The sequence below is a fragment of the Apodemus sylvaticus genome, chromosome 8, assembly GCF_947179515.1.
Source record: "Apodemus sylvaticus chromosome 8, mApoSyl1.1, whole genome shotgun sequence".
Lineage (NCBI taxonomy): Eukaryota > Metazoa > Chordata > Mammalia > Rodentia > Muridae > Apodemus > Apodemus sylvaticus.
Window position 1 is genome coordinate 94,979,546 of NC_067479.1, and position 22,238 is coordinate 95,001,783.

Consider the following 22,238-nt stretch of genomic DNA (forward strand, 5'->3'; position numbering starts at 1 on the left):
TTCTAAATTTACAGAGAGTTCCGTTATTCCCAGGAGACATTTCTTCTTTTCGCCTCTGTCTGTAAAATATCATTTTTACAGACTTCACTGGGCCACCACGGCAGGGTGAGGTGGGGTGGGGAGCAATAGAGCAAGAGCAAGAATTGTTTACTCACTGTAACCCCAGCACTTGGGACGGAGAGGCAGGTAGCCTTTGTTTTCTCCATAAAATTAAGGCTAGCTTGGTCTACTTTTCTGTTTCTAAGCCAGCCAGGGTTACATACTGAAACCCTGTCTTTAATTTTTTTTTTTAAAGGAGAGTAAAAAAGTAGTTGTATTTTTGCCCTTGATTCTGTTTTCACTTTTGAATATAAATAAAATGAGTAAAATAAAGTTGGTAACTATTTGATTTTTTTTTTTAAAAAGCAAGGTGGTTATTTGAAAATCAGTACTTTACGTGTGAGGGGTAAAGTATACTCTGAACTAATATTTAATTTATATATGAGGTTCAGTTATTGAAGTATAATGTATTTTAATAATTATGGTATATGTAAGATTAGGTATTTAATATTTATGAGGAAAGTTATTTTTTTCTCCCTTGAAATACATGCTTTATGGACCCTGAAGAAGTCATCCTTTCTACTCCCCCTGGCTGTTATGGTGGAATTTCTCATGGGGTCTAAACTGCATTTACTGATTTTGTAGGAACAAAACTGGCTTGCAAAATGACTCAGTGGTAGCTCTTTGGAAACAGCATGAGGCCTGTGGGGTGTAGCACACATTTAGCTCCTGCATAGAGGGGCTATCACTTGCTGGAGTCTGTCTGCTCTTGTTAGGTGGGTAGCATTGTTAACCTTAGAACAGCAGTGGGGAAATTGGAAGTTCTTCCTCACTAGCCATAGCCCAGTCATCTATGGAAGTTATGGATGCTAGAAGGCAAATCAGGTTTTCTCAATTCAGTTTGTCTCATAAAACTGAAATCTATTTAATATGTTCTACCCTAATATTAAGACTTTTTACCTTCACATTGTCTTGTGATTTTTTTTTAAATTGATGTTTTGTTTTGTTTAGTTTAGTGATTTGGTGTGGTGGTCCTAGATGTTGAAACTAGGGCCTTGTACATGCTAGGCAACTGCTATGCCAGAGCTAAGTCCCAGGCCCTGTTTTAATGCTTTCAAGACTCAGTGTGCCTTTTCAAAGTATGTAATTTACATCTGATTTATACATAAGGAATCAGAAAACATGTAAATCATGGCTATTCTGAAGAAGTGTTTAATAATTGGGTTTTTGCATTTTCAACAGAATATAAAAATTAAGAATATTGAAAGTAGAAGAAAAGGTATTAGAGGATTTTATGACTTATTTGCTATATGAAAAATATCTTGAAGATGTTTTTGTTTTGTTAGCATGAAATAAATAGAAAATTAGTAGTAATTAAGATTCATGTTGTGATAGGTGTTTTGGATTCTTTGAATTATTTTGTTATCTTTTAAGGAGGCTGCCCAAGCTTTAATTTATGCTGAGATGGCAGGATCCAGCCTAGACCGCATCCAAGAGAAGATCAGCGAGTATCTGGAACGAGTCCAAGCCCTGCACTCTGCAGGTCAGTCCCCGCGCCACTTGCTTCTCTCCGTCACCACACCTACTCCGTGCTTTTCCTGCCTCTCCATCTTGGATCTTCATACTCACTCTTTCTGTTCACTGAGAAGAATCTCTTAAAGAAATTTAAGACATCATGATGTGGAAATGAATTAATAGATCTATTAGAAGGATGTTAGAGATAATAGAGTATACTTAGTTTTCTCTATCTTCAGATTCTCTACATTGAATTTATCACTGACAAAGTTAGGATGAGGACCTTGTCAGAGCCTGCTTTTAAAGTATCAGACACATGCCCTCTTCTGACCCTAAAGTTAAGTCACCTATTGTCTTTAGTTTTTGTTGTTGTTGTTGTTTTGTTTTTTAATAAACAGCATAGCAGGTGCTATGGGAGAAGCAGACATAAGCTTAGTGATCAGTTTTGTTAGAGAAAAAGGGTTTGTGTCAAAAATCTGTTGTTCATATGGGTAGAAGAGAAAAATGATGCTAACATTTGGCTTAGAAATACATTCATCTATTTAGGATGATTTTTAGACCTCCCCCCCCCTTTTTTTTTTCTTTTGCTGGATAATTCACAGAGGAATCCTCAGAGGATTTTTACTCTAAATGGATTTTGTTCCTGCCTGTCACTTATAGAACGAACATTTACAAGCATGTAGTCTATGTGATCTACTTTTGATTCCCTGTTAGAACAACAGTCTTCTAAACAGTTGGAAGGTTGCTTTAAAATGATGTCCAGAAGCCGCATGTGTTGCATGTGCTGCAGGAACTGCCTGTGTGTTGCACTTTGCTGTCTGTCATCACTGCACTCAGAATATCTTGTTGGGACTGGAGCTCTGAGAGTCGCTCAGTTGGAGCGCTTATTTAGCATACTTGAGGCTGTGTTATAGGTTTCCTTCCCAACATGGGGGGTGGAGTACACAGGACCCAACATGATTAAAAAGAATTTCATTTTCCAGCCAAGTAAATGAAGTTCTTAAGTGTAATGCCTTGTTTTATAAATAATTCACATTATTTCATATACTGTTTACCCAGAAAATCATTTTTAAAGTTTAGAAAGTAGTCCTTCGGGACTATTTCCATGACTTCTTTGTCCTTTCTATAGATGTTTTCCTTTATTTCACAATCAACTGAATGAATGTTTGAACTAGATGGTAAGTAAGTAGGTTGTAGAAGAGCCCTCAGGAGGCCGGAAGTCAAATGCAGAAACATGATAAAATGTTGTAGATTAGGCCAAATGATAACACTGACTTCTCTAGAAGGAAAAGATTAAATACAGCAGAATTGTAAAAGTTGCCTCTGACCTGGTGTGGTGGTACAGTCCCAGTTCTTAGGGGGCTGAAGCAGAAGGATCACTTGACTCTAGGACTCTGAGACCAGCTTGAATAATAGCAACAATACAAAACTAAACAAAATGCATTTGATCCTGGAAAGTAAATTCTAAAATTGATACTATATATGTGACTATCTATTACAGAAGAATAACAACTGATCTCTTAAAGAATATGCCAGTGAGACGGAATTGGAAAAGGACTTTTAATGTAGACAACATCTTAATCGTTTGAACATTTTCCTTATTATGTTCTGTAATGTAGCATATGTAATCAGCAAGAGGTTAGTGGCTTCTGTATTTATTACTTTCAGAAAAAAAAAAAAGGGACTTTTTCAAATAATCTTGTTCAGAGCCTCAATTTTACCTAGGTGTGTTGAGGCATGTTTATAATCCACGTACTTAGGAGGTCGAGGCTGGAGAATTCTGAGTTTGAAACTGGCTTGGGGTACATAATGGAACTCTTTCAAAATACATATAAATAGATATGTAAATAAAAATTGGCTAGGATGTAGCTTAGTTGGTTTAGTGACTGCCTAACGGTACGGTACCCTGGGTTTAATTCCTCATAATGTATAAACTACCTGTGGTGGCACAGGCCTGTGGCCCTATCGTGCTGGTGGTAAACAGAAGTTCAAGGCCATCCTTGGCTACATAGTAAATTAAAGGTCAGCCTGGGCTATATGTAATCCTTTCTCTCAAACATTTTTTTTTTAAAGAAAGAAAATAGAAACTCAAATTTCAAGACACCTTGTTTATAGTCAAGAAACTCTTGAGGGGATAGGTTGACCTCTGAGTGGAGAAAATATCAATTTAAAATTAACAAATGTAATGTTGAGATTGAGATTACTAGACTAACTTTCTGCTTTAGGTTTCTTGTTCTGGATATTTATTGAAATGAAATCATCTAATATAGAACTACCCCATTCCTTTGTCATTTGTGAGATTTATAGGATCTATCAGTACTCTGCCTTTTCGTGGCTGGATAGTCCATACCACACTTTGTATACCATTTATCAAGTGGTAAGCATTGGGACTTCCTCCCTTTTGTGTATTGTGAATGATGCTGGCACATTCAGTTACCGGCTGCACATTTTATGCTTACAGCTACAGCAGCAGCAGAGCTGGTCGTTCTCACTCCTAAATGCACACACTCTCTCCTTCCCCTCTTCTGTGTGTGTGAAGAGCGCTGGGGGAGGCCTTATTCATGCAAAGCAAGTGCCCTACCACTTAGATAGCCTCAGCCCTGCAATACTTACTTACTTCTTGTTGTTGTTGTTGTTTTGACCAGATTTTACTGTACAACTACCTCCCAAGTGCTGGGATTAAAGGCATGTACCACCACTGCCAGGCAACTTTTCTGTTTTTAGTCATCCTAATGGATGTTAAGTACCATCTTGTTGGGCTTTGATTTTCATTGCTTGAGGGCCAATGATATTGAGCATGCACATGTGCTGTGGACTGGAGCGATGGCTCAGGAGTTAAGAACACTTGTAGAGCACCCAGGTTCGATTTCTAAAACCCACATGGTGGCTTGCAAGGGATCTGAGACCCTCTTCTGACCTTCAAGAGCACTACGCATGCACATGGTATACAGATATACATACAAGCAAAACACCCATGCACATAAATAAATCTTTAAAACAAAACAAACTCAAAATTGAAATACTTATTTCGAAGAGTAGTAAAAGCATGGTGGTTTTTTAGTATTGTCTGTACTAAAAAGGTGATGACTGCTGACTCTCCTTCCTCTTCCCTTCCCTCCTCTTTTCCTTCCTCCTCCTTTTTCTCCTCCTCTTCCTCGTGTCTGTTTCTGATCCTAGCTATAGAACCAGGGCATATTGTGAGGCAAGCTCATTTTCCCTGAGCTGTACCCCAGTCCTGTGTGTTTCTTTATATTTATCATTTTCCAAGTTTTTGCTTTGTTTTTATGGAGGGAGAAAAATATGAGGAAGACTCTTTTGTTTTGTTTTTTATTTTAATTAAGGGAGCGATATTAGAAGAATAATTGAAGGGAAGTTTTTAAATAAAGCATTTCTAATATCCTGTCCCTGATGTCTAAATACTTGGGTTTGGGCCGGGGGCTTACAATTATGAGAGAGGGGAGAAATTCCTTTCAAAAAAAGATTTTTGTGTATTTTGCTAATGTTTTAAATGAAGACTTATAGAGTTTGGTAAAGAATGTCTTAAATATATTAAAATGTTGGTATTTCCTGGCTGCATTTAAGTAATTCTTCTTATTGTGTGTTTGTTTTTCTTTATCCTGTACTAGTTCAGTCAAAGAGTACAGATCCTTTGAAATCAAAGCATCAGTTGGATCTCGAGCGTGCCCATTTTCTTGTTACACAAGCTTTCGATGAGGATGAAAAGGGGAGTGTGGAAGATGCCATAGAATTATACACAGAAGCTGTGGATCTCTGTCTAAAAACCGTAGGTATAGTTGTGAGTTAAACTTGATGGAATTATGTTAAGAAACTGCTTCACTTACTAACGTATTTATTTTGAAGGAACCCTGCCATTCTCTCATAAATAAAACCAGTGTAATCTTCACTAAAATGTTAAGTAGAAAGTTAATAACAGAGTTTTATACCTTATTATGTACGGTTTTACCTCTGTTGAGTCACTAAGCAATTGCGTTTTGAAATTACGTTTGCTCATGTTTAAGCTGTTTAAGGTAACTAAAACTTCTATAAGAACAGCTCACCATCACAAATCTGTGAATTTAGTATAAGGTTTTTTTCAATTTCATACAGTAAAAATAAAGTAGTGGTTTGGGAGAGCTTCATTAACTTGCCATATAAAAATCTCTAAACTGAGCAGCTTGGCATGTAGAGTGGTATTTCATGCTCCTGCTGGACTGTGGCTGAGACATTAGCTTCAAGGGGCATCTACCATTAAAGAGCACAGTGCGTCTGTCAGGAGGATGGCACAAAGCAGCAGAGGGTCTTCCCATTGTCGTTCACATGCCAGCTTTTTGGCAGGTTGTTAGGAAACCTTGATTTCTATAACTCCGGAGAAGGTAGATAAGTGCCTGTCCAGGTTCCTCCTGCTCAACCCTGAGTACATGTTTATATGTTTGTGGTCTCATTAGCACTTGGCTACAGAAATGGCTTTTAAGTTCACCCTGGTGACAAGATACCCAACATAGTTTTAAGTGATAATCATTAAAGACAAAAGTAACACATTATATTTACTCATAATTTCAAGAAGAATATTCTGTTTTTGCATAGAAACATGGATTAAGTAAATGAACTATGCTTTAGAATGTCTATCTTTTTCTCTTAAGTCTTATGAAACTGCTGATAAGACTCTGCAAAATAAATTGAAGCAGTTGGCTCGACAGGCACTAGATAGGTGAGTTTTGTCACTCGTTCTTATCAGTGGATATCATGGATTGTGCTTTTTTTTTAACATACCATTTATCTTAATGTGTGGTAGAGGTCTAAATGTTGCTGCATAAGCTGAGATTTAAAAGTCTACCCTATTTTGCTGAGTAAAACTTCTTTCTAGCTCGCTGCTTTAGACCAAATTAGTAACCATCCATTATTCAAGAAGTGTCAATTTTTGTTGTATAGGAAACAGAGCTGTGATATTTGGTTGGTTTTATAGCCCTAACATTACTGAGAGGCTGTGGGAGTTTTGTTGCTTGAACCTAAGATCTTCTGCATGCTCTTCAAACATTCTAACACTGAACTATATCTCTAGTCCCTGACAGTCATATTTTAAATGGATTACTTCCCCTGTGTTGTATTATATCAAACTTTCAAGACAATGTTCAGGCTCCCAGGACAGGCTTTCCAAAAGCCCTCCAGAGTTACTGTAAAAATAGACATTGAGAATGGCCTTCCATTCCCAGCATCACACCATATGTGTGGCCTTCATTTCAGGTTTGGGTCACTTCTGAGACCTGCTCTGAGCATTTTATTTAAAGTTGAGTTTTCCCCAACACTTTGATTCTGATTGTCTCAATATTCCTTCCCATTATTCTACCCCACTGTGGAATACACAAGAAGACATTATTGTATTTATTCTTGATACCAGTGTTGCATTCAGCCTTCATTCCCTATTGGAAGCTTGTGAGGACAGGTTGTGTCTATTTTGTTCCATGCTGAAGTAACACCTGTAGGGAACCTAACATCCATGTGTTCAGTAGGTAGTTATTGAATGATTGGATAGTATGTATAATGTAAATATGCATAATATGTATGCACATATATGCATAATATGAATAAGATATAAATGAATTATGCCCTTTTCAAGAGTTGAAGTAGAAAACTACTGTCTTGTAAAGGAAAGAAATGGAAATTCCATCTTTTCCTAGAGTGTGAACTTTGAAATTACCTTAGTTTGAAGCTCTACCATGGCTGTGTTCTGGCTCTTTGAGCTATCACTTGTCCCTTCTCTGCTTCAGCAGCAGCTAAGCTTTAGTTTGTTTACCCAAATTCATGAAGGTGTGACCTTGACACAGTGGCTTTCTTCAGTTTCATGACATGGGGTTACCATGCCCACCTGACACAGTTGCCTTCTCCATTGTGATTCCTTTTACCAGTTATAACCATCATTGAGTTTTATTCTTGTGTAGATAAACCATCCAGTATTTCTGAATGCATTCTAAGCAAAGGTCGGTAGGTTGAGGTTTTAATTATAGGCTTCTAATCTGTTAAAGATTAAGCAGCTTCTTTCTAGGAATATCCATGTCTTAGCATGTAATTTTGGAGTATTACAAGACTTGTGAAGCTCACATGTGGATCTTGGAGTAAGAACACTTCTAGCTTGTTAGTTCTTTGACAGAGAGTCAAAGTCCCCATGTCTATCATGGATGCCCTCTGTCATCAGTCCTGCTCTCCTCTCCTCATGCCTGCCATCTCTCCTTCATGCTTTTCTCAGGGCCTCTGTCCTTCCTTTTGAAGCTACCACAGTTACTCTGCTGTCTGTTACTACTGCACAGTCTGAAGCTGCTTCCTCACGACAGTGGACTTCCCTGAGAGCCAGTCATTAAACACAAGCATCCTTTCTTTGGCTCACCCTCTTTTCCTGGTCACTAGGGCTGTTATTTCTTTGGGGTATTCATTTGCATGAAATGCTTCTGTTCTGGTATCTATCATTTTGATACCATTGTCTTTTTTTTTTTTATCCACAGAACCTTAAAGATAGGATTTATACATTATTATACAATCTTTACCTTGTATAGTATCTGACATAATAAATGTTCATGTGTAGTAGCTTCTGTAGAAGTTCTGATTAGTACTGACGATTTTATGATTAGGGTGTTTTGCTAACTGGAAGTAATTTTTGTGTTCTATAAGTTTAAATGAAACAGTTAGGAAGTGGAGGTGGGAGGGTCAGAGCTTTGAGACTATGCAACAAGTTTGAGCCCAGCCTCTTTTCAAGACTCTGTGTCATAAACAACAAAAGACTAAATGTAAGAAGAAAACTAGAACAATTCTTCTGTGCTTCTGTTTTAGAGCAGAAGCATTGAGTGAACCTTTGACAAAGCCATTTTGCAAACTCAAGTCAACAAATATGAAAACAAAGACTCCTCCAGTAAGAACACATTTTCCTCTAGGACCTAATCCCTTCCTTGAAAAGCCTCAGCCGTTTATAAGTCCACAGTCATGTGATGCACAAGGACAGAAATACACAGCAGAAGAAATAGAAGTGCTAAGGTAATCCACTTACAACTCATTGTAATGAAAATTTTAAATGTAATAGTGCAGATTATGTCATTCTGAATTGTCTTCAGATCTTTGTTGTGATACATTGTACTGTTATTTAACATCATTATATTATTAGCTTAAATCGTTAAAATGTGTTGGTTCTAATATATTTTAGTGTTAGCACTTTTTCCTAGACATGTACTTTGCAGAACTGAGTCCTGAAGATTGAGGAGCACAGCAGTTATGTCAAGCTGCTAATACTCTGTGCACCTTTGCAACCACAACTCTCATGGGAGTTTGACATAACCAGACACAAAAGTCTGGAGCTGTGTATACTTCTTTATTTTTTAATAGTTTAAGAAAATGAGAATAGAATTATGATAGAAACCACTTTGTAAAACCTAACCTGAATGATGTCTGTCTTTACAGAAAATGTTCACAGACCCCTGGTCTGGGCAGACAGCTCAGTGTATTTGAAAGCAGCCTTGGGGGCTATTAAAAATGCAGAGCTTGAGTTGGCCTGACACGTGCCTGTAATCTCTGCTCTCTGGAGGAAAGACACTTATAAATTCAGGTTCAAGGTCAGCCTAGGTTGCATAGGGAGACTACCTCAAAAAACAAACAAACAAACAAACAAACAAACAAACAAAAAAACGGGAACGGCGAGACCCATGATAATGTAGAGACCCTTGGCTGTCTTCTGAGTCCATTGACGAGTTGAGAGAGGATAATTTTAGAGCCATCTGGCTGTTCTTGGGTTGGGGAGGTCATTTTATTTTGGGCATTCATAGTTGGACACTCATTTTAAATTTTCCTGAGGTATAGCTGAAGGAGAGGAATTCCCTCCTAGGTCACAGCCTTCCAGAGCAGCTTGTTTCTTGCTGAAGATTTTAATTATACACCTATTAACCCAATTCATTTGCCTAGGGAAAATAGTATGTGAACAAACAAAATACAAAACAACAACAAAAAAGGTTCCTTTTAAAGCTGAGGCTTTAAATTAGTATCTTAGGATTTTACTATTTTTATGATAAAACACCATGACCAAAGCATGTTAGGGAGGAAAAGGTTTACTCAGCTAAAGTGTTTATTCAACTATGCTTTTATATCACTGTTCATCATTAAAGGAAGTCAGGCAGGAATTCAGACAGGGCAGGAACCTGGATGCAGATGATGCAAAAGCCAAGGAGTGCTGCTGCGGACTGGCTTGCTCCTTATGGCTTGCTCAGCCTGCTTTCTTACAGAATGCAGAGCCACAAGGCTAGGCATGGCACCAGCTACATGGGCTGGACTCTACCCCATCAACTACTAACTAAGAAAATGTCCCACAGGCTTGCCTACACCCAGTCTTATGGAGCCATTTCCTCAGTTGAGGCTAGCCAGAACAGTGAAAATTCATCATTTTGTCTACTTAGTGTCTGTATACTACTTTTATATATACCACACATTTGAAATTCCACACTGTAACAAAACAACTCTTTGAAAACACAGCTATCCTTCATACAAGTGAAGGTGATGTATATGTCCCAACATTTATTGTGTCCATGTGTTGCTGACTGCTTTGTTACCCAAGGACTAAGAAAGTTATTCTGCACATATTCTTTTTTTTTTTCTTTTAAAAAAAGCAGTTCCATAAGAAAGAAATTGTCACTAAACATGGTGACACATACTGCAATTCCAGCACTTAAGATGCTGATGCAGGGATTTTTGAGTTCGAGGCCAGCTGGCTACAGTCTGGGCTGCATAGTGAAGTAAGCCCTATCTCAGTTAAACAGCACCAACAAATAAACCCCCAAAGGGAGAGAGTTAATATACATAAAGAACAAAGCATGCAGAGCCTCAAACTTCCCTCGAATTGGTCAGCAGACCATAGCTGTTTCTACGACACTTTCTCCTTTCAGTGCCTTGTCCTTACTCCCACAGCCAGAATATAGAAAGACCATTTTCTAGACTTGTATTATGTTTTTAAATTCCTAAATAACTAAGTTACTCCTTTGTTTCTTTGGGATTAGGATAGACTTGGCTTTGTATCCTTGTATTGGACACAAAGGCCAATTTTAAGACTACAGTTGTTCTGTAGTGAATGTCAGGTGTTTGTCCCCCCACAATCCGTCATTGCTAGTGCTATTTTAGCTAATTAAATATTTGTGCTGCAGGTTGAATCTTTTACACGTAATAGCAAAAGTAGCACTGTGCTACATCTCAAACCTAGCATGTTAATCTTAAAAGAATGTTCTTATTAAACAGAATTGAATTATAACAGTGATTATCTGATTTTTTTTCTTATCAAAACTGTCCTAATAAAGCTCTGAATACCATGAGGTTGTTGAAGTAACACACTGTTATACTTTTGTCACTAAAGTTTTATCTTTGTATTAGCTAAAAGGCTGAGAAGCTGTTGTCATTTACATTTAGAATTTAAGTAAGATTGGTGATTAATATAGACTTGAAAACTCAGATTTTTTTCTTGTGCCTTATAGGACAACATCAAAAATAAATGGTGTAGAATATGTCCCTTTCATGAGTGTTGATCTAAGGGAACGTTTTGCCTATCCAATGCCTTTTTGGTAAGTGAGCACTTTTAGCTTTTACTTCCAGAATCATTTAAAGAGTTTCTCAGTACTCTGAAGTCCAGTTTACTTCATAACCTTAAAAATAAATTTTGTGTAAATGTTGGTTGGGAAAAGTATTTATGGAAAAGAGGTGGGAAATTGTCCAATAAAGATGAATGAAGACCATGAAGTTGTCACTTTAGTGCAGTCTGTGATATCCTCCCACACGCTCACATTTGTTTTTATTGGCCTGTCATGGGATTCATTTTAACCTAACATTACAGACATTGTGCTTAGTATAATACTTGGCACAGAGTAAGTACTAAGGGGACATTTGTCTGGTTGATGACTGGATCACAATAGAAAAAAGTTCAGAAAGTAATTAAGTGTTTAGAGATGTACTCAAATACCTACACAAAGATACTGCTATCATAATTATATGAATAAACCACTCTAGTATGTGCTGAATGGATATATTTAAAGAGATGTAAATTTGTGGTTTCAATTTATATGTATATTAAGATAAGTCGCATCTCTAATGTTGGAATGTCTAAAAGAAAAAAATATAACATGAACAATCAAAATTGGGGACAATTTAAAAATATAATTGAAAAAATAAGATATAAAATAAGGAGCTCCTTTAATTTGCGGGAGGTAGTTCATTCAGGGAGGTGTGGCCATAGACAAAGTTTTTTAAACTGAAGACTAGCATATCAGTCAGATATTTTCTTTCACTGCTTTTTCTTTTTTTGGGTGTGTAATTATTTGCTTACTCCATGCCCCTTGCAGAGATTACACGCTTCATAAGGACAGAGGCCATGTCTGTAGCCATGTTCCATCCCATAGCCAGCACTATGTCTGTAACCATGCCCCACCCCATAGCCAGCACCATGTCTGTAACCATGCCCCACCCCATGGCCAGCACCATGTCTGTAACCATGCCCCACCCCATAGCCAGCACCACGTCTGTAACCATGCCCCACCCCATAGCCAGCACCTAGTCTGTAGCCATGCCCCACCCCATGGCCAGCACCATGTCTGTTTTATAGTAAGTTCTCAAGTTTACTGAATAAATTAGATTTGGAGAAGAACAGATAAATGTTAAAGTGAACTAAGTGGCAATATTTTTCCATTTTTGTCATCCAAGTTGTTTTATGTAGAGAATACTGAAAAGAAAAAAAGTAATTGTATACATTTTAAGTTTATGAACAGATTGACAGGAAAAGGGCTCCTTAATGTAATTTCCTTAGAGCAGTGGTTCTCAGCCTTCTAATGCGCAGCCCTTTACTACAGTTCCTCATGTTGTGCTGACCCCAACCGTAACACTATTGCTGTTTCATAACTAAGTTTACTACCATTATAGATTTCAGTGTAAACATCTGATATATAGAATATCTGATATGTGACCCCTGTGAAAAGGTTATTCAAATCCCCTAAAGGGGTCATGACCCAGAGGTTGAGAATCAGGTGTAAAGACTGAAAGATTAAAAAAGAATTTTTTTTTCATCTGGTGATATGACCACCTTTAAGTCATAAGCATTGTATTTTATAAAATACTTTTAATAGCCTTACAAGTTTAAGAAAAGAAATGTTTAAACACTGACTTTAATTACTCAGTAATTTGAGAGAACAGATATTATGGAGTCTTAAATTTATTCTGTAGGGTAAGCATTAAGTTCAAGAACACATCTCAAAATGTAAAAAAAAAAAGAATGTTTTTGCGCAGTATCGTGGGTAATCTTTTATACTCAGGAGATTTTCAACAACATGGGTACATAAAAGTCTAGAGGTGTCCTACCTACAGTGAAGAAACTACAGTGAAGTACTTTGGGAGTTTTCAGGTCATACTTAAGCACAAAATCTTCTTTATCTACTACTTAACTGGCACTCTTGAATTAAAGAATGTTACACAACTTTGTTTTGGTTTGCATATTACACATTACACAAAGTCTTTTGGAATCTGACAGGTGTTGCCACTGCTATAGGAAAGTGAAGGCACGGGGTGGGGAGGTGGATGGCTTTATTTGGTATTATAGGTCAGCTTTAAAGAGGCACTGCAGCACAGAACAAGTAGAGTGTAGTGGATGAAATGGTGGGTTTGGCATCACAGACTTGGATTCAAATGTCACTTCTTAGCTGTATGACCTTGGTAACCATTTTGTGCTTTTCCCAAAAATGCTTTACTGAATATAGTTACCTTAAGGACTTACGTAAAGATTAATATATAAATTGCATTAGAGTGATGCCTGGCACAGGCCGCTGTTTGCTGAATTAGGCTCTCTGTCCTTTCAAGGGCCGAGGGACGGGTCTGGCGCCCAGGCCTCACAGCAGACTAGTTTGTGTTGTTAGTGACTCCATTTATTGTTGAGTTTCCCGAACGTCATAACTGTGCTAAGTTAAATGTTTATACTATATTTTTAAGTAAATATAAGCTTCTGTCTTCACTATGTTTATTTTTTATTGGAGAAGGCATTGAGAGTGATTGAATTCAAGGCTATGTATGAAGAGCTGGATTTGACTGGCTGTTTTAGGAAGACAAAAGTCTAATTACATGATCTCTGCACTAAAAAGAAGGTTTCATTCTGGCTTCAAGTCATCTTTAAAAGTTAATATATTCTTTTAACTTTTATTGTTTCCTCAGTGATAGATTGGGCAAGCTTCCATTATCACCTAAACAAAAAACTACATTTTCTAAATGGGTACGACCGGAAGACCTCACCAACAATCCTACAATGATTTATACTGTATCCAGTTTTAGCATAAAGCAGGTGAGCATCTATTTTGTATAATGTTCAGGAAAGTTGTCACTCTAAGGGAATTTGAGTCTAGATTTGACTTTTCTTAGATTCTGTATATTTAGATGCATGGGTATAATTGGGAGGATTTCTCATCCTTCACGATACTCTCAGCTTGACTTGGTAGTACATGCCTGTAATCTCAGCACTCATGGCTCAGGGCCACACTGGACTACACAGTCAGTTTGCCCTGTCGAATGAAGATTCTTTGTTAATTTTTTTTTTCTTCTGAGACAGCATTTTGTTATGTTCCCTGAGTTGGCTTTGAACTCAGAAATCTCTAGCAGAGACTTCCAAGCAGATTGCAGGTGTGTGCCACCATGTCTGGTGCATTCTGTACATTTCAGTTTTAACATGGGAAAATGATAATATGAGGAACTGTCTGGAGAAATTACAGATTTTTTTTTTTTTTTAGACAGGGTTTTTCTATATAGCCCTGGCTGTCCTGGAATTCACTCTGTAGACCAGGCTGGCCTCGAACTCAGAAATCCTCCTGCCTCTGCCTCCTAAGTGCTGGGGTTAAAGGCATGTGCGCCACCACTGCCTGACTACAGATTTTTTTCAATACTAGAAATTGAATGTAGGGTCTTACGCATGCTAGGCATAAGTCACCCTGCATGCTAGGCATAAGTCACCCTATCATTGAGCTATAGTCCCAGCCCCAGTTACAGATTTTTGCTTTTGTAGCTGTGAAACTTGAGAGCTGAGTTTCACCTTTGGCTGGTCAGTAGCATCCTCCTGCATAAGCATAGGACTGAGTTGTCCTCCCCAGAAGCACATAGACGGCAGGTGGGCTCCATGGGGGAGCGATGAGTGACGGATGGACGGCTCAGTGACGGAGAGCCTGGCTGCTCCTCCAGACCTGGATTCATACCAGCATCCACAAGGCAGCTCGCAGCTGTCTGTGACTCCAGTCCCAGGGGATCCAGTGCTGCCTTCTGACCTCCTTGGGCACCAGGCATACATGTGGTACATAGAATTAGAATTACCAACTAATACAGACCAAACACCTGTACACATAACATTTTTAAAAAAGAAAAAGTCAGGGTGACTGCACACTACTATAACCCTAGCCTTGGGCATGCAGTGAGAGGGGGATCCCTGAAGCTCTCTGGCCAGCCCCCCTACTTGGATTGGTAAGCCTCAAGTTTTGAGAAAGACTGTCTCAAAAAGTAAAGAGTGGATGAGTTTGGTTCCCACTGCTCATTTATGGGGGCTTGTGAGTGCCTTCACTCCAGCTTCAGGATGTCCCATGCCCTCCCTTGGCCACTGTGTACCCATGCTCAATATGCACATGCAGCTCAAAATAGATACAGAGACACACAAAGATACACACACACACACACACACACACACACATATTTTAAAAGTAAAAGGTAGAAAGTGACTTAATGGAACAGACACTGTCATTGACCTTGGGTCTATATATATATATATATATATATATATATATATATATATATATATATATATATATATATATATATATATATATATATATATATATATATATATACACACACACACACACACACACACACACACACACACGGGGGAGGGGGCGGGGGGAGGAGAGAACACCCTAAGGATTTAAAATTAGCTTCAGTGAAACACTTCTAGGACTTGTTTGAATAAAATGTAAGTTGGCGGGGGCTGGAGAGATGGCTCAGTGGTTAAGAGCACTGACTGCTCTTCTGAAGGTCCTGAGTTCAATTCCCAGTAACCACATGGTGGCTCACAACCATCCGTAATGAGATCTGACGCCCTCTTCTGGTGTGTCTGAAGACAGCTACAGTGTACTTAGATATAATAATAAATAAATCTTTAAAAAAAGAATGTAAGTTGGCAGCATGACATTTTTGTTTTCCTGTTTGAATAATATTTAATATAAAAGCTAAGGATGTAGGTATAATGAATAAATATTGTATAAACATTGAAGCTACATGAATGAAAGAATGTGTTGTTCTTGTTCACAGACAATAGTATCAGACTGTTCCTTTGTGGCATCGTTGGCTATCAGTGCAGCCTATGAGAGACGATTCAATAAGAAATTAATTACCAGGTAAAGTTTTGTGTTTATCTTTTGTATGGTTGCTACTTAATTGAAAATTTAAAACTTAGACCATATGCATGTCGAAAGTGAAGAGAATACGTCACTAAACTTTTGTCCTTTTTATGGAAGTTAAACAGCTGACTCCTGAATGTGGGAAGTTCTTCTAAAGCATTAAGAACATATGCATATGTAACAAAATAATGTGGAATATGTGGAATATGTTTTGAAATTAATGTAATGAATGTAGAAATCATGTCCTATTTATCCTTTGTAATTTTAACACTACAATAAGTGGGCCACTAGATACCTGTGCTTACTGAAGAATTTAACTAGATTATTTTGAGTTAAGATGGGGTGCAAATGCAAGATGTACATGAGATTTTGAAAATTTAGCATAAAAATGGTGAAATTGGAAAATACCTTGAATATATGTTGAACTTATAATTGGATTAAGCAAAATATATTATTAAAATTAATTTGATTTTTAACCTTGTTTTTGTTTTTGGAGACAGAGTTTCTATGTTGCCTGGTTGGCCTGGGACTCATTGTGTAGACCAGGCTAGCCTTGAATTTACAGAGCTCTACCTGCCTCTGCCTCTCTAGTGTTGGAATTAAAGGCTTTTTCTTTTTAACTTTTAATGTGGCTATAGGAAAATAGAAAATGGCATGCATTAATACTGGCTGACAGCTTTAAAATGTATTGAAATGTTTCTGATTTTCAGTTTTTGAAGGTTATATTAACTTCAAAACCACTCAGTGTAACTATAATCATACTTTTTATTTAGTTTGACCTAAGAATAAAGATAAATTGGAAAATCCTTAATTTTAGTTATTTGCCATATAAATAAACAATTTGGAGTGTGCTTGATTTTGTGCAATATATTTTAAAAGAAAATTGGTAGTGAAAGTTCTTAATGTGTCTGGACGGGTATTTGGTTCTTAATGTGTCTGGACGGGTATTTGGCCGCATCATGTGCCTCTTGTGCAACTTTGTAATTCATTAATTACATGATCATGTGTGGTGTGCCTTTAGTCTACACACAAAAATTGTCCTGGCCAGGAAAGGTGGCCTTAGAGATTGGATGAGGTTGTTGGATTGCCTGGATCAGGAGTTAAAAATGGTTGTTAGCCACCATGTGGGTGCTAGGAGCTGATTCTAGGGCCTCTGCAAAAGCAACAGTACTCTTAAGTGCTGTGCCATCTCTCTAGACCTCATTATATAGTTTGAATTTTATATGGCTGTATCAGAATTGTACTTAGTGCCTTAATTATGATTTATTGAAATGACCTTACTTCTCAAAACCAATGATAAAAGTTAATTTTAAGTGGTTTAAAATATATCTTAGTGGGCTGGAGAGATGGCTCAGCAGGTATGAGCACCAACTGCTCTTCCAAAGGTCCTGAGTTCAAATCCCAGCACCCACATGGTAGCTTACAACCATCCGTAAAGAGATCTGACGCCCTCTTCCGGTGTCTGAAGACAGCTACAGTGTACTTAGATATAATAAATAAATAAATCTTTTTTATATATATATATCTTAGTATATGATTTGTTAGAACAGTTAAAATTTGAGGACTATAGACTATAGCTCAGCTAATAAAGTGCTTGCCTAGTGTATACAAGACTCTGAGTTCATACTATAACCCCACCATTCTGAAAGGGAAAGTAGGAAGATCAGAAGTTCAGAATCTTCCTCTGCTGGGCAGAGAATTATAAGCCTGAAGTATGTAAGACACTGCCTCAGAATATTGTGAAATTTATATTCTAGTTTATGATTTTTGAAACTATTTTCTTCAGCTTGGTGTAGTGTTATATTTGGTAGGCTGAAGCAGAAGAATCCTACGTTCCAGGCCAACCTGTGTACATATTGAAAGCCTATCTCAAAAGGAAAACTGAAACCATAAAATATTTAAAATATTAAAATATTCTTGTGTTCATTTTTATAAAATTGGGAAGAAAATAACATTTATAATTGGATGGCATTTGTTTAAATGTAACAAAGTCTTATATAGTAGTTGATGTTGAATATTAATATTGGTATTTTAATGTCTGTTTTCCTTCCCAAAGCATAATTTACCCACAGAATAAGGATGGAGAACCAGAGTACAATCCCTGTGGAAAGTATATGGTAAAACTTCACCTCAATGGTGTCCCAAGAAAGGTGAATGTCTTTTTCCTTTCCAATTCCTACTTCCATCTTCTCTTCCTTCACATCCTTTCCTTTGAATCTTGAAGGGAAACAACTAAAAAAAGTTGACTGTGTAAAGATTTTAAAAGTTAATTTAGTTGATAAGATTTATTTTTTAAATTGTGTGTGTGTGTGTAAGCAAGAGCCGCATATGTACACATAACTGTGGAGGCCAGAAGAGGGTTTCAGGTCCTCTGGACCTAGAGCTATAGGTCCTTAGGAGCCATCTGGTACAGGTATTGGGAACTGAACTCTGGTCCTCTGGGGGATCAGTAGGTGGTAACCATTGAGCCTTCTCTAAAACCCCATAAAAACATCTTTTCTTATAGATAGGTTTCATTGTTTTGCCCAAACTGTCTTCAGTTGCTTTCAAATGATCCTCAGGAGTAAACTAGAGCTACAGGCATGAGTCACTGTACTCAGTTGTCTTTTTAAAAAATGCTTTTTAAATACCTTATGCTTTTTTGTTTGTTTGTTTTGTTTTGTTTTGTTTTGTTTTGTTTTGTTTTTTTGGTTTTTTGGAGCCAGGGTTTCTCTGTGTAGCCCTGGCTATCCTGGAACTCACTCTGTAGACCAGGCTGGCCTTGAACTCAGAAATCCGCCTGCCTCTGCCTCCTAGAGTGCTGGGATTACAGGCATGTGCCACCACCGCCCAGCACTAATAGTAATTCTTAAAAATTATAAAATAGGACTGGAGAGATGGCTCAGCAGCTAAGAGCACTGACTACTCTTCAGAAGGTCCTGAGTTCAAGTCCTAGCCACCACATGGTGGCTCACAATCATCTGTAATGAAATCTGATTACCTCTTCTGGTGCATCTGAAGACAGCTACAGTGTACTTAGATATAACAATAAATAAATCTTTAAAAAAAAATATAGCCGGGCAGTGGTGGTGCACGTCTTTAATCCCAGTACTTGGGAGGTAGAGGCAGGCGCATTTCTGAGTTTGAGGCCAGCCTGGTCTATAGAGTGAGTTTCAGGACAGCCAGGGCAATACAGAAAAACCCTGTCTCAAAAAAACCAAACCAACCAAACAAACAAACAAATTATAAAATAATGAAAGGTTGGTGGCACATGGCTTTATTCCCAGCATTCGGAAGACAAAGGCGGGCAGATAGATCTCCGATTGAGGCCATCCTGGTTTACATAAATTCATGCCACACAGGATTACACAGTGAGACCCTGACTCAAAAAATAAATAAGTAAATAAATTAAGGAAACCAGATAAATCAACTCTATTAGATCAGAAAATTCATAAACAATCGTAATGAGATATAAGAAGCTTTTATTGTTTCTTGTGACATTTATGTAGTTTTAAATTATAATGTTGTGGTTTCTTTTAGCTGTCTGAACTCCATAATAAGACCTTCCTTGTATTGTCAGCATTCTCTAGCACCTGACTACCCCCAGGTTCCTGTATCAAATTCAGCATTACCTGAGAGCTTTTAGACTTGTAGAATTTTAGGCCTTGCTCTGATGTGCTGAATCAGAGTTGCAAAATTTTTTTTTTAAGTTTTACCCATTTCTATTTTATGTATGTGGATGTTTTCCTTTAATGCATGTCTGTGGACCATGTACATGCAGTGTCCAAGGAGACAGAAAAGGACCCTCAGATCCTCTAGGACAGTGGGTTGTGACCCCTTTGGGTGCTTGAATGACCTTGTTAAAGGAGTCACCCAAGACCATTGGAAAACACAGAGATGTATATTAGGATTCATAACAGTAGCAAAATTACAGCCATGAAGTAGCAATGAAATAATTTTATGGTCGGGGTAACCACAACATGAGGAACTGTATTAAAGGGTTACAATATTAGGAAGGTTAAGAAACAGTGCTCTAGAACTAGAATTAAAAACTATTGTTAGCTGACTTGTGGGTACTAGGAATTGAACCCCCAGGTCCAAGAGAAGAGTAATCAGTGCCATTACTCACCAAGCCATCCCCTTGTTCCCAAAGTCTGCATTTTAACAAAATCACCCGGTGACTGAGACTAAAATCATTGTTCTGTACCTCAGTAAGTAATACTTAAATTTTAGTGTACATAGAGTTACCCAGGGGGCATTGAGTACTCTGAAGCCCCCATAAGTATGTTTTGCTAGAGCTGAGGGTTGAGTCTGTTAGGGCCTTGTTCATGGTGAGGCAAAGGTTCTGTGTACTCTATTGATTTCCCAGTCTGCGTGACATGAACCCACTAAGTTACATGCCATTCCTAACTCCTGCTTTAATCCTTGAACACAGACCTTGAACTTGAAATCCTTCTCAGCCTTTGCAGTAGTCTGGATGGCAGGCCTGACCCACAAGTCCCAGGTCACTCTGATTCAGCGTGTCTGATGAGACTGGACCTTGCCTTTGTAACAGGCTTGGTGCTGTTGTTTGGGAACACCCTTTAGAATCATATCGTTTACTTAAAAACTAAACAGGTCTAAGAAAAATAATAACCTCTTGTTTAAAAGAGTCTTTCAATGTTGAGGAGGGTGGCACATACTTATTACCTAGCACTCAGGAGGCTGAGACAGGAGGATAGCTGGTTCAAGGCCTTGCCTGGGTTACATATCCTGTCTCAAAAAAAAAAAAAAAAGTTTTTGAAGTAGTGATCTTTACTAATCTTAGATTAAACTCTTCTTTTATCACTGTTTTATAAATAATTTTTTTCTTTTTTTTCCCCCATAGAGTCAACTTTAGTGGAAAAGATATATCTCAATAAAAATATAACATGACATTTAGAAAACATTGAAATAATTTAAAATAATCTTAAATCTTAAAAAAAAAAATTGTAATGCTGAAAATAACTCTAAATCAGTATTTTCTTCCTTGAAAACTGACTAAATTGCCTAGCAAGTAGACATGAAGACCAACATTTAGTCTCAAGTCACCAAAGTTCCAGTTTTTGCTAACAAAATTCTGGAGAGATGTTCTGTTTCTACACCAACTACAAAAATTTTGTTTGGAGAAAACCAAAACAAAATGAAACAAAAACCCCAAAGACTCATTATTTTAAATTTCTTGGATTTATTTAAAAAATTTTAAAACATTATAATAGTATTAGTCACTTAACTTCTTGACTCTTAATATTTCATACTTTAACCAAAATGTCTTATTTTCTACAAAATGCCATTTTTTTTTATACTTTACTACTGAATGACTTGTTACCATCTCCTCCTTCCCTGACAGCCTGCCCTCTTTCAAGAAAGCATTTTTTTTAATCCTTATAGACATTCACTTGAAACACTGATTTGTGTCAGGCCACACTGAGCCACCACTGTCAGCGTAGTCCCGTGTCTGACAGGGACTGGGGCTCAGTCTTCTTGCTCAGTGACTTAACCTCTGCCCTTCAGAATCACAGAAGGACACGAGGCTGGCACACATACTCAGCAGTTTCTAACAGCGCCTGGGAGGGCTCCTTCGTTAGTTCTATTCCGACCGAGGGCTGTGCTCTGTCCAGTGTTAGAGCTGTGCCTAGGCTGCTTCAGACCTGAGGGTCTGGTGTGCACACTGTCTCACCTCACCCGTTAGCTGTTCAGTTTTCTGCTCCTCACAAGCATACAGCACTAGACTTTCCCTTCACATCTTACAAACTGTTTTTCTTTTCAAATATTTATGTTTTCTTCTCCCTGTACTGTCCCTTGTTCACACTGTGAATGACACCTATTACACATCATACACTTATATACCTGGCCTGCAAATAATTTTTAATATTAATTAGATATCATGTCTTGTGGTGTTGCTTGCTTAATCATTTACATGTATATTTTAGTTATAATATTGTACTTTTACAATTATAGAATAGGAATTTTTTTGTATGGTTAAACCAAAAAATAGCAAGACTCTTTTGTAACTTTAAATATAATGTACATTTAGAATCTCTAAATAATTTGATTTTATATATACACACATGCATATGCAAATACATGTCTCTTGTGACTAGTGGCTTGTCAGTGAGATTAGCTTGTAAGACTGCATAAAGGCATTGTATTAAAATGATGAACATCTTATGAAGCTGTCACTATCTTAATGATAGATACATTGTGTCTATTATCCATGCAATTTTTTTTGCTTTGTTTTTTGAGACAGTGTTTCTCTGTATA

The 22,238-nt window shown here is 37.5% G+C and overlaps 1 protein-coding gene across 2 annotated transcripts in view; it reads left to right on the plus strand.

The window, feature by feature from the left end:
* The window catches only part of Capn7 (calpain 7), a 38,985-nt gene that overhangs the window by 2,562 nt on the left and 14,185 nt on the right, over positions 1-22,238 (plus strand). For both annotated transcript variants that reach the window (XM_052190086.1, XM_052190087.1), the window contains exons 2-9: positions 1,474-1,582; positions 5,181-5,338; positions 6,195-6,262; positions 8,374-8,574; positions 11,046-11,132; positions 13,759-13,885; positions 15,889-15,974; positions 18,034-18,127. In XM_052190086.1, the coding sequence (XP_052046046.1) occupies positions 1,474-1,582; positions 5,181-5,338; positions 6,195-6,262; positions 8,374-8,574; positions 11,046-11,132; positions 13,759-13,885; positions 15,889-15,974; positions 18,034-18,127 (930 nt within the window). The remainder of the gene's footprint in view (positions 1-1,473; positions 1,583-5,180; positions 5,339-6,194; positions 6,263-8,373; positions 8,575-11,045; positions 11,133-13,758; positions 13,886-15,888; positions 15,975-18,033; positions 18,128-22,238) is intronic.